This window comes from Tetrao urogallus, assembly GCF_951394365.1.
Source record: "Tetrao urogallus genome assembly, chromosome: 8".
Classification (NCBI taxonomy): Eukaryota; Metazoa; Chordata; class Aves; order Galliformes; family Phasianidae; genus Tetrao; species Tetrao urogallus.
In genome coordinates, this window is record NC_136821.1 from 29,509,847 (window position 1) to 29,537,826 (window position 27,980).

A 27,980-nucleotide genomic window follows, 5' to 3' on the forward strand; every position below is an offset into this window, starting at 1 on the left:
TTTAAGGGCGCGGCGCCGAGCAGGCAGCGGGCAGAGCGCCTTCCCGCCACACGGCGCACGGCCGCCCCCTGGGGGTCAGCGCCGCACGCTGCGCTCGGGGCCAGCGGGGCTTCTGTTGGCTTCCAATACAGGTGTAAAGAGAACAGCCAGCGCCCAGCTCGCTACGGTGAGAGAGAAGAGGGCTAGCTACCACCAGGCAGCGACCACCGCCTCCTCGAACCCGCGTTCACCTTTCGGGACAGCCCCCCTTTCGGGGCAAAGTTGCACGAGTGCCGCGCATGCGCCCGCTCCGCCTTACCGCTGCCGATGACGGAGACCGACGGCGCCGGCTGCCGCCATGGCGGCCCGCGTGCTGATGGCGCCGCGCAGGTAACGGTCGGCCCGTTCCCGCGCTCCCGCCTGAGGGCGGCGGCGGCAACCCGCGGCCTCCCCGGCCCGGGTGTCGTCGGGCGGCGGCCGTAGGGCTGGAGCCCGCTGGGCCCCGCTGCCGGCCGCCCCTCTAGAGCTGAGGAGGGTGGGCGTATAGGCGTTATGCTCGGGTTCGGCGCGCTTGGCCGCGTGCGCTGCAGCAGGGTGCCGATGGCAGTCGGCTGACCTCTGAGGCTGGGGGACCGTGGCCGAGAAGGGGCCGTAAGGAGGGTGCGTGCCGGCTTGCTACAGCTGAGCCCGGTCCCAAAAGATGACCTTGCGTAGGACGGCAGGCCGCCAGAGCGTGCTGCCGCTGCACGAGCTCGGCCGGCCGGCCGTTCCGTGTGCACACAGCGTGCTGACAGACAGCGCTTCTGTCTCATGTTAGCATAGGCCTGGCGCCTCTAGTCTAAAGTCCAGCGGCTGCCACAGCTCTAAATCGTTAGAGATGCTGCTACGTAGCAAAAATAGCCCCCGGACTCCTACTTTCCCTATTAGCACCCAGACTTGAAACTTCACTTCAGAGCTTGGAACAGGTTAAATACACCAAAAGCATTAACTGCTGTCTGCCATCTATATAATAGCATACTGTCACATCTCCAACCAGTTTGATCTCAAAATAGTTCTTGATTAAGCAAAAGTAGAACCTAAAACAATCCTGTCCAGGAAGTTTTCAGGTAGAACCTTGCACAGCTCACCAGTTGTGTGCTTAGGGATTGTACAGTTGTTTTATAGCTACAGCTCTTAACGTTTCTCTTTCAGACTGACGCCATTTAACAGACTGCAAGTAATATTACAGCATTTGGTAAGAACAGCGTGTTGTTTGACCGAGGTGGGAGCTTCTGGGACTCACTGCTGAGACAGACAACACATGCAACTTGCAACATGTCTGTCCGTGGTGCCCACGAATACCACTTGAGCATAACCTTGCCTGTGTCTCTGTGCACTCTCTTATAACTGCCTGTTAAATCACAATTCAAAGCCCAATTATTTTGGCCTTACCTAATTTTGTAGTTTGTTTCCATGCTGCCTGCCTTATATTTTTCCCTTAAATATTATTCCACTTTGAAATCAATTGTAAAAATAGTTTAGTGAGCAATTCTCTGCTGTTAGAAATTATACACAGTCAAAGCTGTGTGCACACACTGGCAATTTGATACCGCAAGCCTGAAAGATACTTGGCATTCTTACTGTAATTGTTGCAGGTTTTTTCAAAATGTCTGGCTTATACAACCATCATTTTTTGCTTATCTGTTTGGTTTTTAAGTACCCTCAGATGTCTTTGTCAAACAATGTATCACTCAGGAGCTTGTTGGAGGTTTTTTGCATCAAGTGATTTCAAGAGAACTTTGTAAGAAGTACCAGTACTTGAAGTACAGTGGGAAAGCCATAGCATAGAATCCAAAGTGTATGTTTTTAAATCTTAAACTGTGAACTTTGAGTACGTTTCCATGAACACTTTTGTATGCCACTTAAGAAATCAAAGACGTTTGCTTTATGTAGTGTTTTTGCTCTTACAGAAAAGATGTGAGCATACTGATTCTGAAGCTGATGTTCTGTTGCAAAAGAAAGGAGGTGCAGGAATAATAACTTTGAACAGACCCAAGGTTCTCAATGCACTAAGTTTGAGAATGATCCAACAAATTTATCCACAAATAAAGGTGAGTAGCTGTTAATTTATCAGATGCCAGTTTTAAGATTCAGCCTGACTCTTCTCACACATACTTTGTGAGATCACTAATGAGCTCAGATCTATAGGATGGAAAGGAACAGACAATTTCAAGCACATTAGAAAAAGATGTCAAAGCAAAAAAGTGTCAGACAAAAAGTTAAGTTCTAGCATCTACACAGATAAGACACCCATATTAACACCAGGTCTGAATTAAAGGCAAGCAGCTGTCAGCATTCATACATTCCTGTTGGCAATACCCAGCTGGTCATGCATGTATTCCAAGCTATACATATTGCTAACCAAACTTAATTGAGTGCATGCTTGGTTGGGGGGCTGCATAGTTGAAACAGAAGATACAAGTTATTAGGAAGGAAGCTGCTTTTAGTTTTGTTCCTTAAAGAGTAGCTTTATGGAGTTGCAGGCAGTGTTTCTACAAGGTAGTGAAGTAATGTTGAAATTTTAAGCACGCAAATAATCCTTTTTTAGTTATGTTATTTATCATATTCAGGAAGTTAGACATGAAATACCAGTGTAGGTGAGATAGTTACCTGCATTTGTATTTTGGTAGATGGTTTCATTGCTAATTTATGCATTCTTTGAAGAACATTTAAAGAAATAGTTTATCTGTAGTACTGCATACTGACTTAATTTGAAGCATAACCTTTGGAGGTAGCATTATTTTGAATACAGTTGCTGGTACACAGAAATATCCTGTCACAAATACGCCTGTGCACAAAACTGACTTGATCCAGTCCACGGCTGGCTCTGATTGCCGTCATTTTGAGAGTGTCCATCAACAACTTCAGCGCTGTTCTTTGCTGCACATCTTAGGTTCAACAGAACTGACTCTGTTGAAACAGTTACTCTATCTCCTGCATTCCTAGTTTTCTCCTTCATCATTGCATTCTCCTTGAGATTTCTATAAGGCCCTGCTTTAGGGAAAGCTGCATGTCTTCAGAGCTTAGGAGCTCTCCATAAGCAGCTGTGCTGATCTCCAGAACCAAGGCTGAACATGACAGCGGAAGGGGAATGAGAGATTCCTAAACAAACACATATTGCCCTCTGACTTGCTTTTAAAACAAACCAAAGTGTGTTATTTTTTCATAAAGCAAATCGTAATCATAATATACTGCCCATAGACAGTATATTTTTATGCATAGCCTTTAATCTTATGTGGGATCATTTACCTCTCTTTAGGCTTGGGAGCAAGATCCTGAGACTTTTCTAATAATTATAAAGGGAACTGGAGAAAAAGCTTTTTGTGCTGGCGGTGACGTTAGAGGTAAGGACTCTTTAACCAATTTCTATTCCTTCATACACTGTTCTAACAGCTCTCTCACAGTAGCACAGCAAGATGACAGAAGTCAGCAAGGCTCATCTCTCACTGTTTTGTAACACATGTCCATTTACCTGAGTCTCAGTAAATAAAGGAGTTCAATCCACACAAAGTAGGAACTGTGAAAGATATGTCAAATGTTTGCCTATGAGTAACTGGCAATAGTAGCCAATCATTACCAGAAAGAGAGGGTTCTTATCTTTTCCTTCCCCGTGTTTCCTTATTGACTGCTTCCCTACAAGAAATTTGAAGCGTCTCAAAAGGTAGCACTGTTACTACTGAATAATTTATGTCTGACATTTGACTCAGAGATGGGAAGATGCATAGTTAACAACAGGAATCAATGTATTCATGACTATTCTGTAACTACATACAATATGAAGTCTCTAAGCAGTGAGAAATGGTTGTTTAAAAGCTTATGTAAATGAGCACAGGTGGTTGTTAAATTACACCCTGCTCTTACCATTTTTTCCATTCTTAGTATTCAGTCTTCAGTTTTAAGTGGCTGGTCCACATATTGATATGAAATCACTGCAAACAACATTGCCAACCATTACAAGAGGTCTTATAGCGCAGCAAGTAGACTGTACTCTATCAAGAAGTACGTGACAAATTCACCACCATAATGGAAGTCACTCTATTTTGATAGCTTGTTTTCATATTTCAGTTTGGTAAGTTTGACTGCTCAGCTGAAATACAGCAGGATTGTGTTGTTGTTTGCTGTAGGACAAAATATTCTCATGCAGTACTCATTTCTGTACTTTTTTTTTTAATGTTTTATTAATCCTGCAGTGATCTTTATAACTTTTATTTTTCTTAAGCTATTGCAGATGCAGGAAAAGCTGGAGATAGAATGACACAAGAGTACTTCAGAGATGAATATACACTGAACAATGCCGTTGGTACGTCTGATAGCAAATCTTAATGCAATATAATGTTCATAACAACAGCTTAGAATATAAGTTCACTTTCTCTCTTCTCTTGTCCAAAATGACAGCATAATAAAATAAGTCATTTTTTTAAAAACCAAGTTCAATACTAGTAATGTAACATGTCACTTTCATACCTTGAATGCAGTTTCTTGTGTTTAACCTTTCACAGCTACCCCATCCCATGTTGTTCTTGGTAGTTGCAGTTCAGCAACGGATGATCCAACTGTTAGATTCAGACAGAGCAGTTCTGCACTGCTTATCCTTCATCTACTTCAAAGGCATAAAGAGATAAAAATATATACATGGAAGTATCATTAACGCTCCACTAGACAGCAGAAGATCAAGTTATTTTAAACCTTTCCATTTAAGTAGGCTTCTCAAAGGAATGGTCAGGCTAGGAGATTGCTGCCTTAGTTTACTGCAGAGAACCCGGGGCTAAGCAGCGTTACAAGTTAGAGAATAATCAAGTAAAGGAATGGAGATATTAAAGGATACTAATTCTTTTGGGTGGAAAAAAAAAAAAAAAAAATCAAGAGTTGAATGTTAGTTTGGAAAAACATCTCAGAACACGTTTTAATTGAATACAGTTTGGATTTTTAAACAACCAGGGTATCCATTATTAGCCACTAGAGGAGAGGAGGTGAAGATGTTGAAGAATAACTTACATTGCCAGAAAAGTATAGAGTAATAGTCATTAGAATAAGAGAAATGTCTGAAGAGCTGTTTTTATTTCATTTGCCAAGGTTTAGCATTTTTTACTATGCCTTCTTGCTTTCAGCTTGAGGTTTCTTGTAAAAGCTTAGTATTGGTATAGCAAACATTGCAAGAACACATGCTCAAATGCTTGTTTGCTTGTCCTAATACCTGAAGTACATATAATTACAAAACCTAGGTTTCAGGTAATTCTGGCATGACTGTATTCCTCTAGGATTGGGATTTCTACCATAAATGAGTACTTGAAATTGCACTCTACAACTTGAAATGGACAGGGCAGCCGCTTTTTTGCTGCATTTGTTATTGGGAAGACATACCTTCACAGAAATTTAGTTCAAAGACTGTCATCTAGAGCTTATGTGCTATCTTCTGCGTTTGTGCAAGAGCAAAGTTGGAGATTCAGTTCTCATATTGTCTGACTAATAACCTCAAAGACTGAAGTGCCTTGTAGCATGTTTTTTGTTTATTTTAAAACATGGGTCTATAGTTGCAGCAGATACTTGTATCAGCAATCTGATTAATTCTCAGAATGAATCTGAGTTTTCCCATAAACAGTAATTGAAAGCATCAGGTGCTCAGTTTCATACCTCCTAGAAGCTCCAACAACATGAAGAGATGCAGTCACAGTGCTTTAGGATGGCATCTTGACTCGCACCGCGCTAGGGCTGGAGCATGCAGCAGAACTGGCAGGACAGAACACGTTTACATTGCAATAGCTGGTAGTCATGTTTTAGCTTAAACCTACCTTGCCTTTGTGCTCAGCTACTGGTGCACACACTGTACCCTTCATCCAAGTGTAATATAGGGTGAAAGGGGAACTGTTGTGTCCAACTTCCTGCAAGGCTACTTACAATAGCCAGATACAGCTGAATTATCAGGAGCTCACATTGACACTTTGTGTTCTTTTGCAACATGAGGAATGTACCAAGATAATCACATGGAGCAGCTTCATTGTAAGAAAGATATTTTTTTGATTAATTAACTATTTTCTGTTTCTCCTGCTTAAGTTAGACATGGGGAAATGTATATTTAGCCACATTCTATTTTTTTGGATAAAAACCAATTTTGAACATTTCTTGTAGGCACTTGCAAGAAGCCATACGTTGCACTTATTGATGGCATTACAATGGGAGGGGTAAGTTAAGTACCTTGGTGTGATACCTGGTGTAGATTGTTTTAAAGTGATATAACATCATGTACCTGAGTTGCATGAAGCGCACGCAGCGTTCCAAATATTGCAGTTGAGAAACATTTTAATCCACACCTTTTGCATCCAGCTTGTCAGACTAAATTGCTGCTCTCCTACCACTTCTCTTCTGCAATTGCTAGTGCAAGTAAATCCTCTGAGGCTCTGGCAGCAATCTTGTCATTGCAGCAAACACCACCTCAGGGTTTTTGAAACGCAAGTTTAATTTTCCACTCAATTTTTAATTGTATTTTTATATAGTTGCATTTCCTAATAAAGGCCAGTTTTCAAAAACACTAGGAAAACCTCATTCAAAGCTTTACTTAAACAGATGCCCATATCATTAGTTCTGCATTCTTCTATCGAATGATCTGGAAGTGCTTTTACTGTCTCACCTCTCCATTACTTTAAAATAATGAGTTACAATACCCTGATTTTCTGTTCCAAAGTTGCACTTTACTTTTAGAGCATATTGACTGGAAGAGGCTCCATCACATTGCGTGCCATACTCAGTGCTGATAGTTGTTTTAGCAGTTGCTGGTACTAAATAGTGTGAGTAGGCAGAACCATGCTTTTCTACTTGTGTGTGGCAACCATTTGATACATGTGCATCAAAGCAGGGATGAGAGTACAGCAACTGAGAGTTACTTTGAACAATGAATTGACAGTGATGGCAGTGTGCCATGTTGCCACACAGATTTACAGATGCTGACAAATATTCCTGGACTGCTAATTACAATTGCTTCAATACAGTTCTTGACAGAGACTCTTCTTTTTCCTTAAAGTAAAGATTTGAAGGGGCTCTGTATTATGGACTATCAGTAATTATGCTGGAAAGCTGCTTCAGCATTTCTGCTGCCTGTTCACTCAGTCAGTGACATTTTTGATTTGTTTTCATTTTGAATGTTATAGGCCAACTTATTACATGAAATTGACTGTTTTTATTGGGTTGGATCATCGAGTTCCAACCCCCCCTGTTACAGGCAGGGCCAGATTCAGCTTATTGCCTGATGTACACTGAGCAAGAGGGAACATTCCTTCCCAGAAAGAAGGCTTCTTTATGCTCCTTCTATCTGTTGTACAGAGGTCTATATAGCTATTTTAACTAGGATATTTGAAACATGGCCTACATCTTACGTTTTCAGTAACTGCTCACATCTGAAGAGGACCTTTCACTGCAGAACCTGTTACATAGATATGTAGGTTGTCTAGACACTGTTTTAGTTACTTGTTTGGATTTCTTTCTTTTTGAGATCAACTCTTCAGGCATTTTTGTTTTACCCTTTTCTATGCTGCAGCATCTATTCCACTGCACTCCTTAGTGCTCTAAGAAATAACGTCATCAGGTAACTCTGCTTGAGGCAAAGTTTAGCAGAAGTACAGGGTGAGCACTGAAGATCTGTGGAGCCTTACCTTAATTGCTTTTGTCTCCCACCTCTCTGAAAACATTAGTGTGGTATAACAGCCTAAAACAATACTTTGCAAAAGGCATTTTGCCTTATCTTACTTCAGGCCTTCTGAAATAATCTGAAATGAAAATAAATAGAAAGATGAGACAAGCACATAGTTGCAAAGCCTGTATGCTTTGATGGCAAGGAAGTGCGCGTATTCAGAGTTTTGTCCACTCCTTCATCTGGTCTGACAGACAGGATTTTGGTTCTCATTGCTCTATTTGAGCTTTTGCAATACCACTTCAAGGTCTGATGCTCAGATTGTAGTTGTCTTTCATGTTTCTACAAAGCCACACAACACAGTCTATTAAATTAAGTTTGTCTTAGACACGGTGCAAGAAGTGGAACACAGCTTCCTCCTTCACCTGTTGTGACTCTTCAGTTTCTCTTTCCTTGCTCATTTTGTCCATTTTGGTTGTGGTCTTTTCAGTTTATGATCTAAAAACTGACAATTGCTCTTTTTACTCTTATTTTTTGCTGCTGAGCCCCAAAGATCTTGCTAGATGCTTTTATTAAGTAAAAAACTGAGAAGCTATGAAAATAAACTGCCTAGCAGCCAAAGTATTTTTAGAGGTTCCATAGATTGCTTACTGTGATTGTGAGCTACATGCAACTAGTGTTCAAAAGGCAAAGTAACCTTGTATGCTGTTTGTTTTGCACTTGCTAGTAGAGATGCAGTTCACTCCAAGGCAATGGCCTTCCTGCACATCTTTTCATTAACACTTAGTTTTCTGCTCTCTTCTGCAGTCCATGGAGGTGTCTGCTGATAGTTTAACAAAAGAGGCAAGAAGTTGTGCTCCACAATACCTATCTATTTTTGTGTGTTGTGTTAGTTTTGAGTTGCCTTCCATTCAGACAGCTCTTCTGATTAGAGCAAGGTTAGGTTTCAGTTGTCTAAACAGACCAATGCTTTTCCAAGAGAAATTTGTTAACTGCCATCATATTTTACCCTCTCCCCCACTGCTTCCAGCATTGGGAACCCAATGAGTAATGACCTTAAACTTGAGGCTGCAGTGGCTGTTTTCTGTTGTGGTACAAAGAGGTTCACTGTGGCAAGATTTTTAGATTAGGCCCACTAGAACAGCCCTTGAAGTTGTCATATTCATAGTACTATCCTGTTCTGCTCCTACTGTAATTATTCACTGGGACTGCATTCATACAAAGGGGTTATTCATGTTATAATTAGATACTGTTTTAAATTACTTAGATGCCAGTGATCAGTATTTTTGACACAATCAGGTCATATTTAATCTATTTCATATGCTCACAGTCTGTCTTAGTCAGACAAAGGAGAGGGAGCACTGGTCATGGACAAACCACAGTAGACAAACAAGGAAATAAAGCTAATGACTCAAATTTTAGTTAGAAGCTCATGTTTAGGTTTGGGCTTAATAACCATGAAACACTTCATTTTGACTCTAGGCTGCTTATCTATGAATAGACATGCAAGAAATCAATGTGAGCCATGCTTAAAAATGCAAATGCTCCTTTTGTGTCACTATGATTATGTAGTGCACTCGTGTTCTGGTTACAAACTACTTAAAAAAACAGCAGTGTATTAAAAACTCACTCACTGTGTGCTGAGGTAGCTTAAGTTGCTATTGAGTCTCAGCTAGCTTAGATTTGTAATGGACCTTTGAATGTTATCTTCAGAACAGAGCTGCTTCCACTTCAACACTGCTTAGAAGCTGGTAAGTGGCACATGGGGGAGATAAGCAGCCATCAGGTGGGGCTGTGGAGCTTCTTCTCTGCACCTTGTACAAAGTCCTAGAGTTCATCAGAAACTGAGTTCCATGTCAGTGTGTTCTTTAATCTCTTATCTATTTAGCTTCAGGATTGCAGGCTCAACTGATAACATCTGATGAAGCAGAAATGGTGGCACTTTACTAGTGGAACAGTTGAAACAGTCTGTGAATACATTTACTGTTAAAGGATGGATACTGTTGAAGGGCATGGCAGGCATATAGTCGTGTTGCTTGAAGTTACTAATCAAATTCTAGCTGCCCTTTATCCAGACTTTTTACTTCAAAAATGAAGTATCTGAGCAGAATATTTAAAATTAACTACTTTTAAAATTTTTAATTGTCTGTAAATAAATTTCTGAAGTTAGGCTGCTTGGTTCTAGTAAAATCCCAATCTTCTGGAGATGAAAAGAATGCTCGAAGCACCATCAAAAACCCGTGTTTTTAACTAGGGCTTCGTCATTAAGTTACTGAGTTGGAGAGGAATGTTTTTAACCTGTTTCCTAGCCAAAGGAAGTGAGTTACATTGATTAGAATATTGGCTTTGCAATGTTAGAACTCAGAGTTTAAGGGGAACATTTGTTAGCATTCAGCAAAGGAAATTGAGTAAGAGTAGATGGTGGTACATCCTTTTCAGGAGCAAAAGGACACTGCTGTTAGTTTATTGAGCCATCTCAGAAGGCATATATGGAGCACTGTCTGCCTTAAATAAGATGATTTAGAAACCACTTCAGCTAGGCTTCATTTCAGAACCAGTGTTAACACTAGTAATAAGTTACCTCTGCTGTATGCATCCAGTGTTTCTGATGTTAATTAGGCACAATCCTTAGAAAGGCCTGCAGTATTTTGGCAGTTGAATTACCTGTCGCTCATTAGTGTTGTAGGTTTGTGAGCTTAATTATTTATAAGGCCAAAATAGGTCCTAAAGTACTTCTAAGTAAAGGCTGTTCCTCAAATGGAGGTATTTGTGCCTTTTAACTTCTAAATACAGGATTTAAGCCTTCAGTCTGACCTGTTACACAATATATTTGTTAGGCTTATATTAGGAAGTTACAGACTTAAGGGTTAGGTTGTTAGGTTACACTTTAAGAATTAATGCCTTAAGTTTTAGCATAAGAAAACAACTTCCAGTTGAGCAAGTCTACTTAATACAGTAGCATGCTAAACTTTCAGGTCAGAGGTGGAGTTTGGCAGGGATTTCAGCTCTTAAGCCCTTTCTACAGCCCTCTTCTTGGAGTTATTCGGATAATCTTATTTTCTGCTATTCACATACAGAGAGAGTAATGGGAGGTTGGAATTAGAATATAGCTTGCAACTTGGAGATCACTCAGCCTTGTTTCCACCCTCATGCCCCCAGGAACCAGGTGACACGGTGACAGCATGCAGTGCTTAGTTCTCAGCAGAGAGAGACCTCACTTGTACTTACTGTCAGTAGAAGAAAGCAGCTTGTGAATTGACTCTGTGGGCTCATGAGTGGCTTTCCATTAGTTTTGTCAACACATATCAACACAGATTCTTTTTGTAAGGCATTGTCAAGTGAGAGTCTACATCTAAGGAACCTATATAAAGCATCCTTAAGGTGACTATTGGAGTTGTTTCGGGTTTCCTTCAAGCCCATGTCAGTCACTCAGGTAGCCACGTTCAATACGTTCAGCTTCAGAAGAGCTGGTGTTATCATCTTGCACTTAAAGAAGGGTTCAACATAGCTTCATGAGATATTCTATCCCAGATAAGTCATGCAAATCACAAAGCACCAAATGCTAGGAGGCCACTGCATCTATGTATTCTTAAAGCCACTGCTCTTGCATAGCATGAATACCATCGCAATGCATTTCCTTAACAGTTTTACCAAATCCTAGTTCTTCCTTGAATGCAATTTGTACATTACAGAGTTGTTCCTGTTGAATTACCCTTTACCTGATGCACAAAACCAAAATACACTTCCTCCTTGAACTTCAGTCACTTGCCATTGCCTTCCATAGCCCCAGCACATCAAGCAGGTCAGGCTTCCCAGGTATATTAAACGTAGGCCCAGGCTACACTTCTGCCTTTTGGTGCCCTCTGCAGCATGATATCCTAAGTAGCTCTTCCTGCAACAGCACTGCATTATTACTTTTATTACATTTATGGCTGCTGTACGATCTGGAAAGCATCGAGTCATCTGTTGCCTAGAAAACAGGCTTGCAGCCTCTGCATTTGATTTTACTTCATTAAACATAGCTGCTTTCATTTCATTAATTTGTCTCATTTTTATTCCACTATTTCTCTAAAGTAAGATTAAATCCTTATCCCACCTTAGTGTTCATCTTCCCAAAATGTAACCTCAGAGTTAAATAGAAACCTCAGTATTTCATCATCCAGGTGGCTTAACAAGAAACATGAGATACATTTTTATTGATGTTGGCTTCCAGAGTGCTTCAGATGAGGTGCCTTCTCTTAGGCTGTAAACTGCTGAGGTCTTAAACGTGTTCCCGTCCCTGTGCCTTCTGTTCCACAGTGATATCATCCAGGCTGTGTTTTGCAAGTTTGTTTACTTGAGGAAACAGCTGTGTAAGAGGAAGTATCATAAACTCACAGCTCAGAACAGGAAGTTTTTCTATCATGTTTTCTGAGCAACAACATTATTTTAACTTAGGCCACAGCCATTTACCAAGTGGCCAGCACTACAGATAGGAGAAACTCCTTCTGTTGTGCAGGAGTTCTTCCTTCCTGGATTACGCATTCAGTATCACAACTGCAGGTTGTAGCAGAAGGTGTGAACTGAGCACCTAACATTTGGTTTTAACTTTTTATTGTGTCTCTGCAGTTTGCTTTTCAGTGGAAGATTCTAATGGCTTTTATTGTTAGAGGAATCAGAGTCCTCTTTTGAGTCAGATGTCAGAACCCAGAAAGTACATCTTTAAGGCAGAAAACCTCTGAGCTGAAGTTTGTATGTCTGCTACATAATAATTCTCTACTGCATCACATAGAGCCTACTTGTCTTAATGAGGCCTTAGGGTCGGATCTAGGAGAAATGTAATATTTTACTGCTCTTCCATAAAGAGGAATATTTCTCTTTTAGGCTTTTACTTGGCCTTAAGCAATAGACTCATCAAAACTCTGAATTAATTTTTTGGAGGAGTCTGTAGTGTTTATTTCAACTCAAGCCTGGCATCTTAGTGAAACTACCTCAAATGTTCTCACAAGTTAAAGTCCCACAAAGGAGACCCTTCACACTATTTAAGTATGTGCAGTCACTTTTAGTTTAATGTATACCCTAGAAGCTGCCCTGAAGTAACTGTCACACTAAATCCGGATAAGCTGCTTTCCAGTTCTCTCTGCCCTGCTCATCTAACTCATGTGCATGTACTGCAGGGAAAAAAAAAAACAAAACGATTTGTGGCCTGTTTGTTGCAGTTACTGCAGAACAGAGATTCTGCAAACAAGTATCTCTTGACCCTGAAACAAACCTTTCTGATACTGACTGGTGTACTGCTTAGCTTTTGTAATATAGAATGCTGAAAACAGCACCGGAAGAACAAAATGAGATTCCCTCTCTGCTGAAATTACAGTGTCCTTACCATCTGGCATGTGGGTCTGCCTGCTAAGCTCCTCTGACTGATCCTGGACAAATGGCACTCTTGGCTTTGTAACTAATTGGACCAACACAGCAGCAGTTTTTGACATCAGTAAGAAATAACTACTGAATTCTCTGTGATTTGCACATAGCATTATTCCTCAAAGGGCTAATTACAAAGCACCATATCTTAAATTATAGATCTGATATCCATAATGCTATAGCAAGTAAAACTCGTTTCCCCTCTCACACCTGCAGTGACTGATATATTTAATGTAAAACTACAAAAAGGAATGGTACAATTATTTTACACCTTGAAAGAAAAGGAGACTTGAACACACATTGCCCAGATATTGTTATACAGACACACTGCACTTAATGTTTTCAAATCACAGAGTAAATGCCCTTTGAATTTCTACGCAGTGTAATGAGGCAGTGATCACACCATAGAGCAAACATGACAAACATCTGAGGCTCAAGTTGAGGTTTTAAGCTATACTTCCTAAAGAAGATTGTGTGTGAGCCTGAAGCCTCAGCATGTTTGCAGGAGGTCTCATGCATGGCTTTATGGAAAGCTTTCCTGCCCTTGCACTGCGCAGTGTCATTGTGGAGATGCGCACCCTTCTGCATGGGTTCATTCTTTCCATTGGATACCACTTGCTCTTGCTACAAGTTCCACTATTTTCCTTAGTTCCTGGCCTTCTCATGTTGAATGCATTTCCTCATGTCATTATTGCCCCCTCCTTCCCTTCATTATAGATCCAGAAGTAATCTGAAGAGAATTACTCTTCCCTGCTTCTTCATCCTTTCATAATCCTGATAAGTTTCCCTCTTCTAAGAATGTACATACATGTATTCTCCATGGAGATAGTTTTAATGTCTGTTTACATCCTTCTATTTTGTAAGCATTTTTTGTTCCCTGAGGAACAATCCATTGTGTCAAAGCTCTATTAGACTGTGCCTGTCACCCTAAATAACTAGGCTCCTGATTAAATAAAGCTCTGCTGCATGGGTAAAACACCACAATAAATATTTCTTCAGTTTTAACAGAAAACCTAAAAGCTGAGTTGTTTGTTGGATACACCTTTCTACACCCCAGCCTTCCCTGCAGACATTAAGCTGTGCATATTAAAACCTATGGATTTTTTTTGCGTTAGTTGCATTTTTCAGGTGATTCAGGGGAGCAGAGGGACATCTTGTTTCCCAGAATTTCAGAAATAATTTTCAAGTCAAGGTGATCACTAAATATAAGTCTTAGAAATTAAAAAACAGTTGTGAACAAGCAACAAGGTCAGCCTCCTTACTGCAGAGGTGCATGTTTGACCACTACTGCTTCGGTGTATCTGGTGCTTGCTATCAGAAGGTTGGATCAGTACCAGTGGATTAACTGAGGGGTGAAAAACAGCTGTTGCAGACAACTACCCTAATAAAAATAGTTTAAAAGCATTCATGAGTTTCAGCTTGCAATAAGGAAACAAACAAACAAACAAAAGCTTTTCAAATCATTATCTAAATTCCATTCCTAAAGGACAGGCATAGATTGCAACATGGCCTCTGTACTTGGTTTTCAAGTTTCACAGTAGAAAAAAAAACTGACCTACATGATTACTATTAATGTAATTGAATTTGTTTAAATAATTAGGAGTCAGGATAGCAGGCTAGACTCATAGAAAACAGCTCTGCTCACAAGAAACAAAACTGCTTCTAACAGGTTCAGAGCAACATCAGCCAAAGCATTCACAGGCAAGCCAATAGTCACATACAGAAAAAAGAGTCAGACTCACCCAGCTGGTGAAGGAGCTCTCTGACAACACAGCACCCCTCAACAAGCAACCCAAGAGATGCTGTCCCTTCAGTGGCTGGCCTTTATATGAGCCATGGGGTGCTCCACTCTCAGCCCACCTCTTCTGGTCAGCTGGGGATCACAGGTGCAAACAATCTGTGCTCCCTGGGCCAGACACAGCCCTTCACCAGGTGCTCCATCACCACTTCAAGCCCTAAACTAACAGTTCCCCTAAATCACCATACAAAATATTCATAAATTAGAGTGGGCTTTTTTACTGTCATATTTGAATCTGTGGCGGAGATACAAGTAAGCTTGTGGAAACATGCAATGTTCTGTGCCATGAGGCATCAGAGTATTCCCCGAATACTGGTTAGCATTCATAGCACAGACTACCTTATAGGTTTGAGCTTCTCCAGGCCGTTGATCCAGCATGTCCGGATCCCTCTGTAGGGCCTTCCTAATCTCAGGCAGATCAACACTTCCTACCAGTTTGGTGTCACCTGCAAACTTACTGAGGGTGCACTCAATCCCCTTGTGCAGGTCATCAGTAAAGATATTAAGTGACTCCAGACCCAGTACTGCCCACTAGGAACACCACCAGTGACTGGTTGCCAGCTGGATGTAACTCTGTTCACCACCACTCTCTGGGCCTGCTGCTCCAGCCAGCTTTTTACTCAGTGAACAGTACACTTGTCCAAGGCTATGGGCTGCCAGCTTCTCCAGCAGAACACTGTGGGAAGCAGCGTCAAAGGCTTTGTTGAAGTCTAGCCTGGCAGGTCACCTGGTCGTAGAAGGAAATAAGGTTGGTCAACCAGGACCAATTCTCATGAACCTTTCTGGCCGGTCCTGATCCCCTGATTGTCCTGCACATGGCACATTTCTCTGATTCACCAAGTCATCTTGCCCGTATCTCTGGATAGAAAATGAAGTATATCATTAGAGGTGGTCCATAACATTAATGATGAATGCAGATTAATTTTGCATTTCTTTTTTGATATCTCTTGTGCTTTCTTAGGCAGTGATTCCTTTGTGGTGTTAGTAGTCCCTACACGGGGAAGAATAATTTATGTTTTTGCTGTGAGACAGGTCTGCTTTTCTGTCTGTGAACAGATGTTTATTCAGTCAGTAACTCCAGTGCTCGATGCTGCAGGTGAATATAAGCACCATTTAGTTGTGGTGTGTTTCAGTGGGATTTTCTGTTGTGGTGGTCTTGGTTTCTGCAGTATCTTCCTTTGATACGGTGTGTTCTCTGACTGACTAACCTGGTCATTCTCGATTGGAGATAATAGAGCCTCTCATTTACAGCTTAGTTTTGAAGATTTATAGTAGCTGCATCCCATTGCTCAATTTATATCAGTAACTATAACTTTTATTCCACTAGAAGAATATTGAGGTTTGGTATTCACCATAAAAAATGGAAAATCAATTCTAGATTTTCCAAACAGTGCCACATAATGACATTAGAAATATGGCATTGAGTAGGGAATCCTGTGTATTGAAAGTAAAATTCAGGTACTTTATTGGCTTTTTCAGAAGACAGTTTATGAATTTCACCAGAAATATGTAAAAGATTTGTTTATATTATTATATTATTATATGCCTTTTTCAGATATGCTGACTCTAAAAAAAAAGGTGTGACATACTATATTTATTAGTATTAAGATATTAATAACTACACCTATGTATCTGTAACAATACATTTTCAGACCACTATTTCTGCTCTTATGGCTGCTTTTGATTCAGTCACATAGAAGCACTACAGAAAGGTCTATTGAATAGGTTGGTTGTTACTTAACGCCTTCTCTTCTGATACAAGTTTTGAGTTTCTCTTGCAAAATGAAAGCATTCAGTTGCCAGTGGGGGAAAAAGTTTCTAGCCAGAATTAATATAAATCATCTGGATTAAGAATCAAGCCTGATTCACCATAGAAATGTAATCACAAAGTCATTTATGTTGGAAAAGAACTTGAAGATTCTCCAGCCCAGCCATCACCGAATACTTCTCAGTCCACCACGAACCCGCACACCTAAGCGCCACATTCCCCCATCCCTTAAATGCCTCCAGGGATGGGGATCCCACCTCCTCCCTGGGCAGCCCATTCCAATGCCCAGCCTGCACTCCCATGAAGAAATTCTTCCTGGCTGCCAATGTAAACCTTTGCTGACGCAACAATTTGAGGCTGTTGCCCGATGTCCTTTAAACTAACACACGTCTGTCCTGGATTAGACAGAGAAGGTGAATCACATACAGTGGATGCATTAACCGTGTGGGAAGCTGCACATAAACATACAACACTCAACAGCATATCATCATCAGCTTAAGAAATTACTGGGCTTTGTACTGTGCCTTCAGAGTGTTAACTCGTTTTTATCTCCTCGTTTTATCTTAACGTTGGATTATTTTGAGATGGTCTTCAAAGCAGTATAGATGTACTTGTGCCATTTTCTTTACAGTGAATAAGGAGAAAATGCAATTTTAAACATTTAAATATGCATCTGAATTAAACCCTTATCTGTGCTGTAAAACTTGAGGGCTATCTCAAAAAGAAAACAAATCCAATTATGGCCAAGTCACATGAGAGAGTGAAATCAAATTTAATTACTTCTTTCAAAAGAAAATTACTTCTTTCAACCTTTTATTAGCAAAATTCTACAGTTATTTTTATCGCTATAAAAAGGAACAAAGTTGGAAGAGAAGCTGTCTTCATGGAGTTTGCACTCCATTCTTTATTACTTAGTACTCAGCTGAACATGGCAGTCCTTTCTCTTATGCGAACTTCTGATTGCCCAGAACATAAGCCAGAAAATGTTTTATGGTAGAAGATGCTTGTACTCAGGGTTAGAAAAAAGCCCACAAGTTTATCGTTAGAAAAAGCAAAATGGACTTGATTTATTTTATTGCAAGTTATCTTTATAAAAATATTGTCATTATTGCTGAATGTGCATAAAAATCACAGCAGAAGTATTGTGCTTTCTCTTGCTGTAGGAAGGGCTTTACTCAATGCAGTGGAAATAATGCTGCTATGACCTTCACATTGGAAGTGTTGAAGGCACAATTCCATTGATTCAAGAATTCTAGAGCTTTTTTGTGAGTGAATGAAGCTTCACAGAGAGGGCTGCCTTCGCTCCTCAGATGTGATCTACAACCAGTCAAGTTAGAGAGGGACAGGTAAAGGATAAGACATTGATTTTACCCTGTGGAAGTAAGATTCAAGTATTTGCCTCCTTGAAGAAGAAGTTCCTCATGTATGGACTTGGCTTAGTCTCTGATATCACATCAAATACAAGAGCCAGAAACCTTAAGTGTCTGTTTCTCAGGAAATTAGACTGGAAGCTTAAAAGCTTCATAAATTCATATTAAAATCTGAGATTGGCAGTTACTCATTTTACAGGGGAAAAAAAAAAGAAGCTTGAAGATGTTTTCAAATTTAATCATACATCACTCTGATGGAATAAATGGTGGCAATTAATTTCTTGCTGTGCAGAACTGTGCGGGAGGCCTGGAAAGAATGTTTGAGAATGGTGCAAGGAAACAGATGTCATTTTTATTAGCATGAGATAACTTGAACATTGTAATGTAAAACTCACCCAAAGAACTCTAGAAAAAGTGAAACGAAAATACATTCTACTCTCTCCTTAAAAGCATATCAAATATGTAATGCTGGTCCAAGCCGGTATTGGTGTCCTGAGGGAACTGGCTGATGCAGTGTCTCGATGATATTCGTGAAGTCACAGCAATCATGTGGAGGCCCTGGGGGCTGGAAAAAAGGCAGTGTCACTCCTGTTTTTAAGAAGGGTTGAAGGGACGACCCAGGGAACTGCCAGCCTGGGAAGAGAGGGGTGGTACAAAACAGCCAGCACGATCCTGCCAGCCAATTCATCTCACTGTTTTTGCTGGAAAGTACGGAGTATCGTGAAGATGAAGAACCCTAGCTGCATAAGGTGCCGTTTTTCTAATACCTGAACAACTGGAGATGTTACTTAAAACCTGATGACTTGGAATTTTAACAGTGAGAGGAAAGGAAGTAAGCTGAAACAGTAGAGATAAAGAAATGCTGGTATAAAGACACTTCTCTTGAAATATCCAAAAGATAGCATTTGTCTCTAAGTAGAATCTAATGCAGATTGTATATGGATATGTGTCCTGTAGACAGTTTTAAGAAGTGAGACTCGTTTACCCAATTGTGGTTGTGTCAAGTAGTGCCAATATTCTTGATGGAAGCGACCTGAAAAGTTGTGATTGTTTCAGATAACTGTTTCTCTTTAAATATGTCAGTTTGCCTATCGAGCACTTCTCCGAATGAAATTCACCTCTTGTGAAATGAAAATGCAACTTTTTCTTGTGCCTTGCTGCCGCTTTCTGCCTAAATGAGGCAAAGAGGGTTTGGTACTTAGCAGTGTGGGTTCTCTTTGGGACTTGAAGAGCAGCATTCCCCAGGTTAAGCTGGTTTGAGTTTCTAACCACAGACTTTGAGTTTGAATGAGTAATGCTGAAGACTTTTCCTGCTTAGAATATTTCTGTATTGATAAAGTTGGTAATCATCATATAATAATAACAATAATAATAATAAAATATTGTTTATTTTAAAGGCATTATAGTTACAACTTCAAGCAACTCACATACATTCCAAAAGCAATGGGTTTTTTTGTTGCTGATAGTTTGAAGCATGTGCAAAAGTGATAGATGAGAGAACATAAGCAAAAGAACGGCGTCTCCCTGAGTTGTCAAATGGAGAAAGATTTGCAGTTGCTGTCACTTTGGGCTATTTGTAGTCAATCTCCAGATGAGTCAGCAATCTTCTAAAGCACAGAAAGCTATTTCAGTCAAATCCTAGAGGCAGTATAATGCTTTGTCTTTGAACCCTAAAAGGCCTTTCAATATTGTGTTGAGATGTGCATGGAAATCTAACGTTTTTTAGTTGTAGAGCAAAGCAGGAAGCTTTGTGTTGCAGCGGATAATGGCTGTGATTATTTTGCCTGGTCGTAACCGTTTCCTTGGTTTGGGTTCCATGTGCAGGGAGTTGGCCTCTCAGTCCATGGACATTTCCGAGTTGCGACCGAAAAGACAGTTTTTGCAATGCCAGAAACAGCAATAGGTAAGTAGATTGTAGCAGGTTATCATACATCAACGTGTTTCAAATTATGCCCTTCATGTAATTAGGATGAGATGCAGTTGAGTGAAACTAACGGCTGTATTGTATTTTATACAGGAGCTGGAAATGACCACATTCTGAAAGTATTTTTTCTTGTAAGTCGATAAGAACTTGTCTCAATTTTGTTGGTCACTGAGGTTCTTAAAACAGGCTCTCCTGCCTAGCTTGACAAAAACTATCAGGATGCCGTTTGTTAAAAATAGAAGTAGATGTGAGGAACAAAGGATTTGCCATAACGTGTAAGCAGATAAAGTCAGAAGATCCCAGTGCAAATGAGTTGAACCTTATTAGAGTTGAAGCTCAGCATGAGACAAACCACCTGATCTGCACTGTTAATGAAGCAAACGTTGACATTCTCTTTTTTCTTGTGGACTATTGCTGTGAGGTCCATTATAGCTGTGTACAGATTATGGATGAGATCACTGTTACGTTGTTCCTTTTAAGTAGCATCCTATAACTTTCATTTTCTGATGTTTAACCCTACAAAAGCTTTGTCAACTTTGAGATGTATGATAGAAAATTTTATGTTCCTGAACTACGTAAAGAGAGGGATAGGCTTCAAGAAAAGTCAGATCACAGTGAACCTTCATGTGAGATCACTCATGCGCCCCTTGAAGGCAATACTGGTAGCATCAAACTAGCCACATAGAATGTATTACTGCCTGCACAAAGATTGCTTAAAGAAGACTAACAGTGTAGTTCTTTTGCAAATAAAATTATTCTAATAATAAAGACACCTTCATTTTCTTCTTCAAAGGTAAATATGCACGTAGACTTATGCTAAGAAAGGTGATTTACTTTACATACATTTTCTGTGAATACAGGGACTTATTTAAGCAAAAATAGATCGTGAAGATGCATAAAGTAAAAGCTTAGATCTTGCTTACGAGGGAAAGTAATTAAAACCCTTTTAGGATCAATTAAAGTAAAACCACTGAAATCTGCTTGGATTTAAGGGCTTAGCTGTTTTGATCTTTGTGGTGTATGTTTAAAATGTCTGGCTGCTGAGAGACTGTATTAGTGGAATTGTTTGTGTGTTACTTTCAGAAGACATTGTACCTTTTTGGTGAAATGAAAACAGTGCTCATTGAGCTGCTACATTTTCACAGTTACTTACACACGCCATAAACAGAAAGTGACATTTATATGCCATTTGGGAAATAAAAATAAAAGTTGTAGATGGTAGGCGTTTCCTGCTGATAGAGATAATGCTGGATTGCAGTTCAAATGTGGGAGGGTGTGGACAAACCTCCCCTGGTGGGAAGAACAAGAGATGAAAGTATATTGTCAGAAATGGGCTGTAAGGTGCTGCTGGAGTACCAGCATGTTCTCGGATATCTAACCATTCTGTAACTTTCTACAACTCATTTACAAACTAAACTCCAACTGCAGCTGCAAGAAAAGGTGAGGTGTGTCGTAGCATCTGTGTCAGAGCTCAAGTTGCTCGTAAGGTCGATGTTACAGACATGGGCTTCTGGCCTGGCCTGCCCAGTGCTCATTCATTTTCTTTTCAAATAGGGATCCGGGAAGCAGTATTGAGAGAACTAAGGGAAATGCTACAGGGACAAGAGGAGTAAAATCTGTAGAGGAAAGGAAGATGGGATCCTTGCATGGGGTACAGCAGAGGCTGCAGTGGACTGCTCTTAAGCATCTGAGCAGGTTTAAGTGGATTAGCTGCACTCTTAACTAACCTTGCTTGTACATACTGCTCTAATTAAAGAGATCTTCATTTAGTTTAGTTTCACTCACCTCTAAAGTGACTCGAATCAATCAACTTTATAGTTTATTTAGAATTAACCTTCTCACATATGGGAAGGGCCCTATAAATCACGAAGATGGGTTTTCCTTCGAAACCTTGAGGAAATTCATGGGACCACAGGGAGAGTAATGCTTCAGTACTGATGCTAAGGCATCGGTATTTAATTGCAGAAAAGAAAAGGTTTTTACAGCCCTGATGGATAGGGAGAATGATGCAACTGACTTCGCAATGGATTTGTGAGAGCATTTTCATTTTGAAATGAAGGAGTTTTTTTGCAATAGTAGGGAATCCAAGAAGAGACAGATGAATAGAAATATAAAATGAAATGGTGGTCTTTGCATCAACATGTCTCAAACTGAGGAAGGACAAGGCAGAGTAGCCTATTCATAAAGTGACTGCAGACGAGAAAGAACGTAGGTGATGAAATAGAGATAATAGAGCTTAGGGCTCTGAAAGGCTGCCAACAAGACAGTGAGTGTTTTAGAAGAGCTGCAAATAGAATGAAGACAGTTGTCTGGCACATCTGTAAGTTATGTGCCAGTAGAAATGATGCAATTTGGAAGGTATTCAAGAGTTTGCTTTTGGGAAGGGTTCAGATGATAGAGAAATATAAGTCAGAGAGAAGTTGTGACACGAGAGCTGTGCCCAAGTTAGAGATGGAAGTGAGACAAGCAGAAATGCGCGCTGAGTTACGTGCACGTCTGGGACAAGTTCTTCTCCCCTCATTTTCATTTTTGTTTTGTTCTGTTTGTTACAGGCCTTTTCCCTGATGTAGGTGGAGGTTATTTCTTGCCAAGGCTTTCAGGAAAGATCGGCTATCTCCTTGCACTGACAGGATTCAGGCTGAAAGGCAGAGATGTGCTAAAAGCCGGCATCGCCACGCATTTCGTAGAATCAGAAAAGGTAAGCTGCCAACTGGAGCTCACCAGGGCTCAGCCTGGTGCCTCCGTGACAAGTTGGAGTGGTCAGCACACTGATGTGCACTTAGCAACGTGAGCATGTGAACAGGTACAGTCACTGTAGCTGGCCCTGCTCTGTGAATGGGAACTGTAAGGGCCTCTCTGTAAGGTGAGCTGTAAGGTGTCACTGCAGTGCTTGCCGGCTTGTGACAGCTTTGCTTGAACAGGGAGCAAATGCTGCTGTCACCATGATTCTGCTGTTTAAGGGCATGATTTACTGAGCATAACTTGGTCACTTCGAAAGTGGTACCATATACCTTCATCTTGTCTTACTATATCATATCAGTTGTTCGCTTTCTGGACGCAATCTAGACAACAGTATCTGAAACAAGAGGTTATTTACACAGCTGCAGAGTCTCTAATTTAGATAACAGCCAATTAATGTGTTCCTTATCAGTCTCCTTAATAATATCCTGTTTTTTACAGTGGCTGTAAGAAAATGCAAAAATTAGTATATTTGATAAAGTCGGTCATCGTGTTCCCGTACTTCAAGTGGTTATAAGTGTAGGAGAAAAGGCATCTGATTCTCTTTTGCCAAGACAAGACCAATGACTGTCAGTGTGACTGCACCGCTGGAGCTGGCAGATAGCACTTGGAGCACTGTGTGGTTGCCAGGCTTCCTGCTCTCAGGATGGCTTCACCTGCCCCAGCTGCAGCACCGGGAACAGGGCTTTCTGCTGATCACTGCAGACATACCTCAACCTAGGATCAGCACTTCTGAAAAGTGAATGCCACTTGTTTAAGACTTGGCCAAAAGATTGTGTGCTTTTTATTCTTATTATTACTATTTATTTTTATTTTTTGTAATAGCTGCACAGTTACAGATGTATATGTAATACACACATGTAGTTACACTATACTGTACTATTGTCATAGCAGTAGTAATTCAGAAAGTACATTGTGTTTTCCTTACTCTTAATTCTTATTTTCCAGCTACCTGACTTAGAGAAAGACCTGATAGCATTGAAATCTCCTTCAAAAGAAAATATTGCAGACTTGCTGAACTCTTACCACATGCAGGTAATCCAATTAGTTACTGAAATGAAGTAGAAATGTTACTTAAGTGTACGTAAGTGCAAATTCCTTTTTGTGCTACTGGTTATTTGTTCTATGGTGACAAGATAATAGGTTTCTGAACTCCTTGTACTCTATGAAATAATACTTTGTAGCACAAACACCCACAGAAAATGTCTGCCTTTTCTTTTCCCTTTTTATTCATTTTGTATCCTGGAAATTCCTACTGTGGTCAGCGAACTTTCTCTTTCAGTGTGTATAAATGGGTTCCCAGCTGGTAGCATGATGATGCAGAAAAAACATTGCTGCTTATTTTTTTCTGTTATTTGATTTTTAGCATACTTTGCAGAAGGCAAAATATACAGCCAGTAGCAAAACGTGATGGCAAGTACAGGCTGGGGAGTTATCCTCAAATGAGACAAGTACAGACATAATGGGAAGAACCACGGTTGTTCTCCAAAGGCTGCAGGAGTCACAGGGCCAGATGTGCAATGCTAGGCTGCTTGCTTGGAAGTGGGTGTTTTCTATTTGCTGGCCTGAAGAATTGTGCTACCTTTATGCATTTGATGTGAATTTTAGCATTCCTGTGATACAGACCATCTGCAGACGGGGTTTGAAGCCTGAACTTCAGTTGTCCATTAATTATTCAAATATTTTACATGTGTGTCACCTTGAAACAATTAAAAGTCTAAATGAGTACAGCACTTGTTTGTAGGATATTTATTAGCAGAGTGCTGATATTTTCTCTTGAAAGCATTTGAGAGCTCTAAAGCAACATTTTCATGGAGAAAAAGACGCTGTTTTCCCAGTGGACAAACCCATCATTTTTGGAGGCAAATTGAAGAAGACTGCTAACATGTAATTGGCATTTGTATTAGCGTCATGGCACCGTGGGTATGGCAATGGTTTAGCCAGTGGCTGTTTATTTCAAAAGGAAGGGAACTTCTGGAGCCAAGCTGGGTTTCCCTTTCATCGGTCATCCTGAGTATTGCTGCCCAGTTGATTGGATTTAAAATGAGCAGTGCCTGCTCCTCCTATTCCTCTTTCGGAATTACTACGTTCATAAGTGAAGATTAAATAGAAAAATAATGTAGGTAAGCTGATTTCCATAGTGGCACTGAATATTTTGCTAAATTGAAAGCCCTGAAAGAGGAGTGATTCTGCGTTGCAGTGTGCTGCTTCACAAGATGACATTTGGGGCCTGAGAGAAGAACCACGCTTGCCTTTTTCCCACTTTGCTCTTTTCTGTTTTAAATGTGTAAAGCCATACGTGTCTGTATGGGAAACCAGGCATCTCTTTTTCCTGCCTTCTACATTCCCTGTTTTTTGAGGAGACTTACCAACATTGGCTTTCTTGGTCCGTTTGACAGAAACATATTCATAGGATAACCATGATTACCCATGTACAAGATGACCGTGCAGTCAGACATGTGTATGGCACAGCTCAGAGCCAGCACTGCAGTGTGATGACACCTCTGACACTCACAAGATGAAGCAGGAAGATCATTGTGCGCACTGTAAAACAAATTCATTAAAAACAGCCTACAAGCATTACGTGTTCATTTATCTTACTCTATTTCTGATGTTTTTCACTACTGGTGGGCTTTCCAGACAACTGAAATAACCAAGTCAAAAATGTGTTTGCTTTTTAAATAGACCAAAATTGACCAAGAAAAGGAGTTTGTCCTTGATGAGCATATGGAGAAGATTAACAGGTATCCAGAAATCTTCTCTTTTATTCTTTTGGGTAGAAGGCATGAAGACAGATCCAGAAACAAAGTTCTGCAGATAAGGTGAAAGAGATGCCATGTAAATATTTGCTTTTGGTGTGCTTCATGTGAAGCTCATTAAATATTTCAGTCTTCAGAATATTGACTACTACTACTTGAACGTAGTAGCCCGAATCATACACCATTCTTTTAAGCAACATAGCACATTAAAATACATGTTTTGTTCGAAGGTGGATGGAGTTTTGTGAGAGTAATTTTTCAGTTGGAAAGGAAATGTTACATGGTACATTCATGTTCATGATAGAAGGTTATTTCTGTTTCTCATTTCTCTGTTCCTAGCATTTCACAGGGGAGAGGAGGGCTGAAGACATGAGACAGTTAACTTACTAATTTTCTTCTTCTTTTAGTATTTTTTCAGCAAAGAGCATGGAAGAAATTGTTCAAAAGTTAAAGCAAGATGGTTCTCCTTTTGCCTTGAAGCAGCTAGAGGTAATGCCTTCTCTGTTATTTCTGTTAGAGGTTTAAGCTGGTTCTGTGCTTTCCTGCTGCAGAGCAGTCAGTAGCTGCCTTAGTAATGCAACCAAAAATGAACCAGAAATGAACAAAAAGCCCAACACTCCATATCATAACCAGCAGGACACTGACCATGATCCTCAAGTTCTCATGTGTGCTTATGTGGGATTGTAAGTCCTTTCCTCTGACAGGAATATTCGTATGTGAAATGACAAACTGTAAATGCCATTGTGTGTTGTACAGAAGTGCAATCTAGTGAAAAACAAATGCCCTTTCCCCTTTTTTCCCACGATCAGGGGATGATGGTAACAAAGGTTCCTTTTACAGCTTCTCATTTTATTGCCAGGGGTTGGAATAAAACAGTGCCAGCACAATGTTGTTCATTTACTTCCATTTCAGATATCTCATCCGGGCAAATAGCACGCCATTTCTCATCTCAGGTTCTTTGTTGTTGTTGTTTTTAATCTTCTTTAATGCCCCTTGCTATAGTCATTAGTCACAAAATACGTGGTATTAGCGCAAGCTTCCTGCAAGCCTCAAAAGCAAGAAGCAGCTCACATGTAATCTCTGTGTTTTCTCTTTCTCCTGTTATGTACCTGTATGTAGGTGCTTTGTGAAAGTCTGTCTTCAGGATGTTCAAATACTACTTACAACGGGACGGAATACAAGCATTTCTCAGGAAAAGCTTTGTTTAAAGTGTCATTACTTCTTACAGTATCATTATGTCTTACAGGGCCCTGATTCGTAGGAAAACAAAACATATCCATCATCTACAGGCTTTCGTTTGGACAGGAGAATAATTTTGTAATGTAATATTGTTAGAATTAGGCATCCTGTCCCCACTGCTTGCAGGATGGTCCTGGAGCAGTGTGTTCTGGAATTACTCCAGGTAACACATACATTTTTGTTCTTCATCAGAGATTTAATATCTTGCCGTTGGAACTCTCAAACGTTTGTGAGAAGGGAATTTTGGAATTATCTTTGTGCCAGGCAGCACGCTATTACTTTGCACCCTTATGGTGCAGACTACAAAAGCAAAATGGGATGAAAGAGGAAGCTAACACTTGTATTCATATTCTGTTAACTATCAAACTTATTTCTGGATATTTTGTTGCATACTTAGTTTTATTTCTTAGGACTTTCTAGCAGATTTTTTTCTGTTATATGATTAATAAATGAATGGCTGTCACGCCTGAACAGTTCTCTGAAGAGCAATATTTGCTCCATGTAAGACATCGGATCTTGTTAACCTGAATTGCTTCTATCCGCTCAGAATGCTGAGAAAGAATACTTTCTGGCAGGGAGGAGGTTTGGCAGTGTGAGCAGTACGTTAACTTCAGACAAATTTCTGACGTGCTCTGTACTAAGCAGGATATGTTTGTACAATTGAATACTTACCTGATCCTTGTGGATGTGCTCTGCTGTGTTTCTCTTCGGTGTCCAGGTACAGAAACAGCCGTTCTGCTGTTAAATGCAGAGACCAGGAGTGATTCAGCAATAGGAATGGTTATTTTGTTTCTTTTTTCCTGCTATTTCTTTTGATATGCATTAGCAAGCTGATTGAATAGGCCACGACTGAAAGCTCAGTTTGGAATTACTCACTGGGCACATCCACACCTTGGATATAGAGATACTTCTGAGCATTCATAAAGTGGAATTTCTGCTTCTGCTGTAATCCATGTACTCTGTGAGCTTGGTATCCTCTTCTGTCCACACTACAATACTGTTGTTTTTTATTTCCAGATGTGCCTTCCTGGTGGGCTTCCACCTGTCTGATGCTAAAATAGACTGCACAAATAAGGAACATGTAAAGTTGTTAAGCCAGTCACAGTGAAGTATTTACTTAATCCAACCAGAAGTGCTAAATGGGATCAAAATCTGCAAAGCATCACATTTGAGTTCCTTTTCACATGATGCTTTTATAGAGCTTTTGGGGGAGCAGGTCAGCTCAGCTACTGATCACCTTCATTGTTAGCGAAGGACTTCTAGGGCAGCACGCAGAACACTGCAGAGACTGTAAGAAGGAAGAGACACCGTGCTGACAGCAGCTGGCTTGCAGGGATGTAGACA

At 40.3% G+C, this 27,980-nt stretch overlaps 1 protein-coding gene across 2 annotated transcripts in view; it reads left to right on the top strand.

Annotated features, from left to right (window-relative positions):
- Nucleotides 1–337: 337 nt before the first annotated feature.
- Nucleotides 338–27,980, top strand: part of HIBCH (3-hydroxyisobutyryl-CoA hydrolase) — a gene marked incomplete at both ends in the record, with an annotated part of 35,136 nt that continues 7,493 nt past the window's right edge. Inside the window, 11 exons of one of the 2 annotated variants that reach the window (XM_079539110.1) lie at nucleotides 338–369; nucleotides 1,171–1,213; nucleotides 1,929–2,069; nucleotides 3,278–3,362; nucleotides 4,238–4,318; nucleotides 6,145–6,197; nucleotides 19,800–19,878; nucleotides 22,452–22,597; nucleotides 23,587–23,673; nucleotides 25,324–25,382; nucleotides 25,805–25,886. In XM_079539110.1, the coding sequence (XP_079395236.1) occupies nucleotides 338–369; nucleotides 1,171–1,213; nucleotides 1,929–2,069; nucleotides 3,278–3,362; nucleotides 4,238–4,318; nucleotides 6,145–6,197; nucleotides 19,800–19,878; nucleotides 22,452–22,597; nucleotides 23,587–23,673; nucleotides 25,324–25,382; nucleotides 25,805–25,886 (888 nt within the window). The remainder of the gene's footprint in view (nucleotides 370–1,170; nucleotides 1,214–1,928; nucleotides 2,070–3,277; nucleotides 3,363–4,237; nucleotides 4,319–6,144; nucleotides 6,198–19,799; nucleotides 19,879–22,451; nucleotides 22,598–23,586; nucleotides 23,674–25,323; nucleotides 25,383–25,804; nucleotides 25,887–27,980) is intronic. The other variant, XM_079539111.1, reaches the window with a different exon arrangement.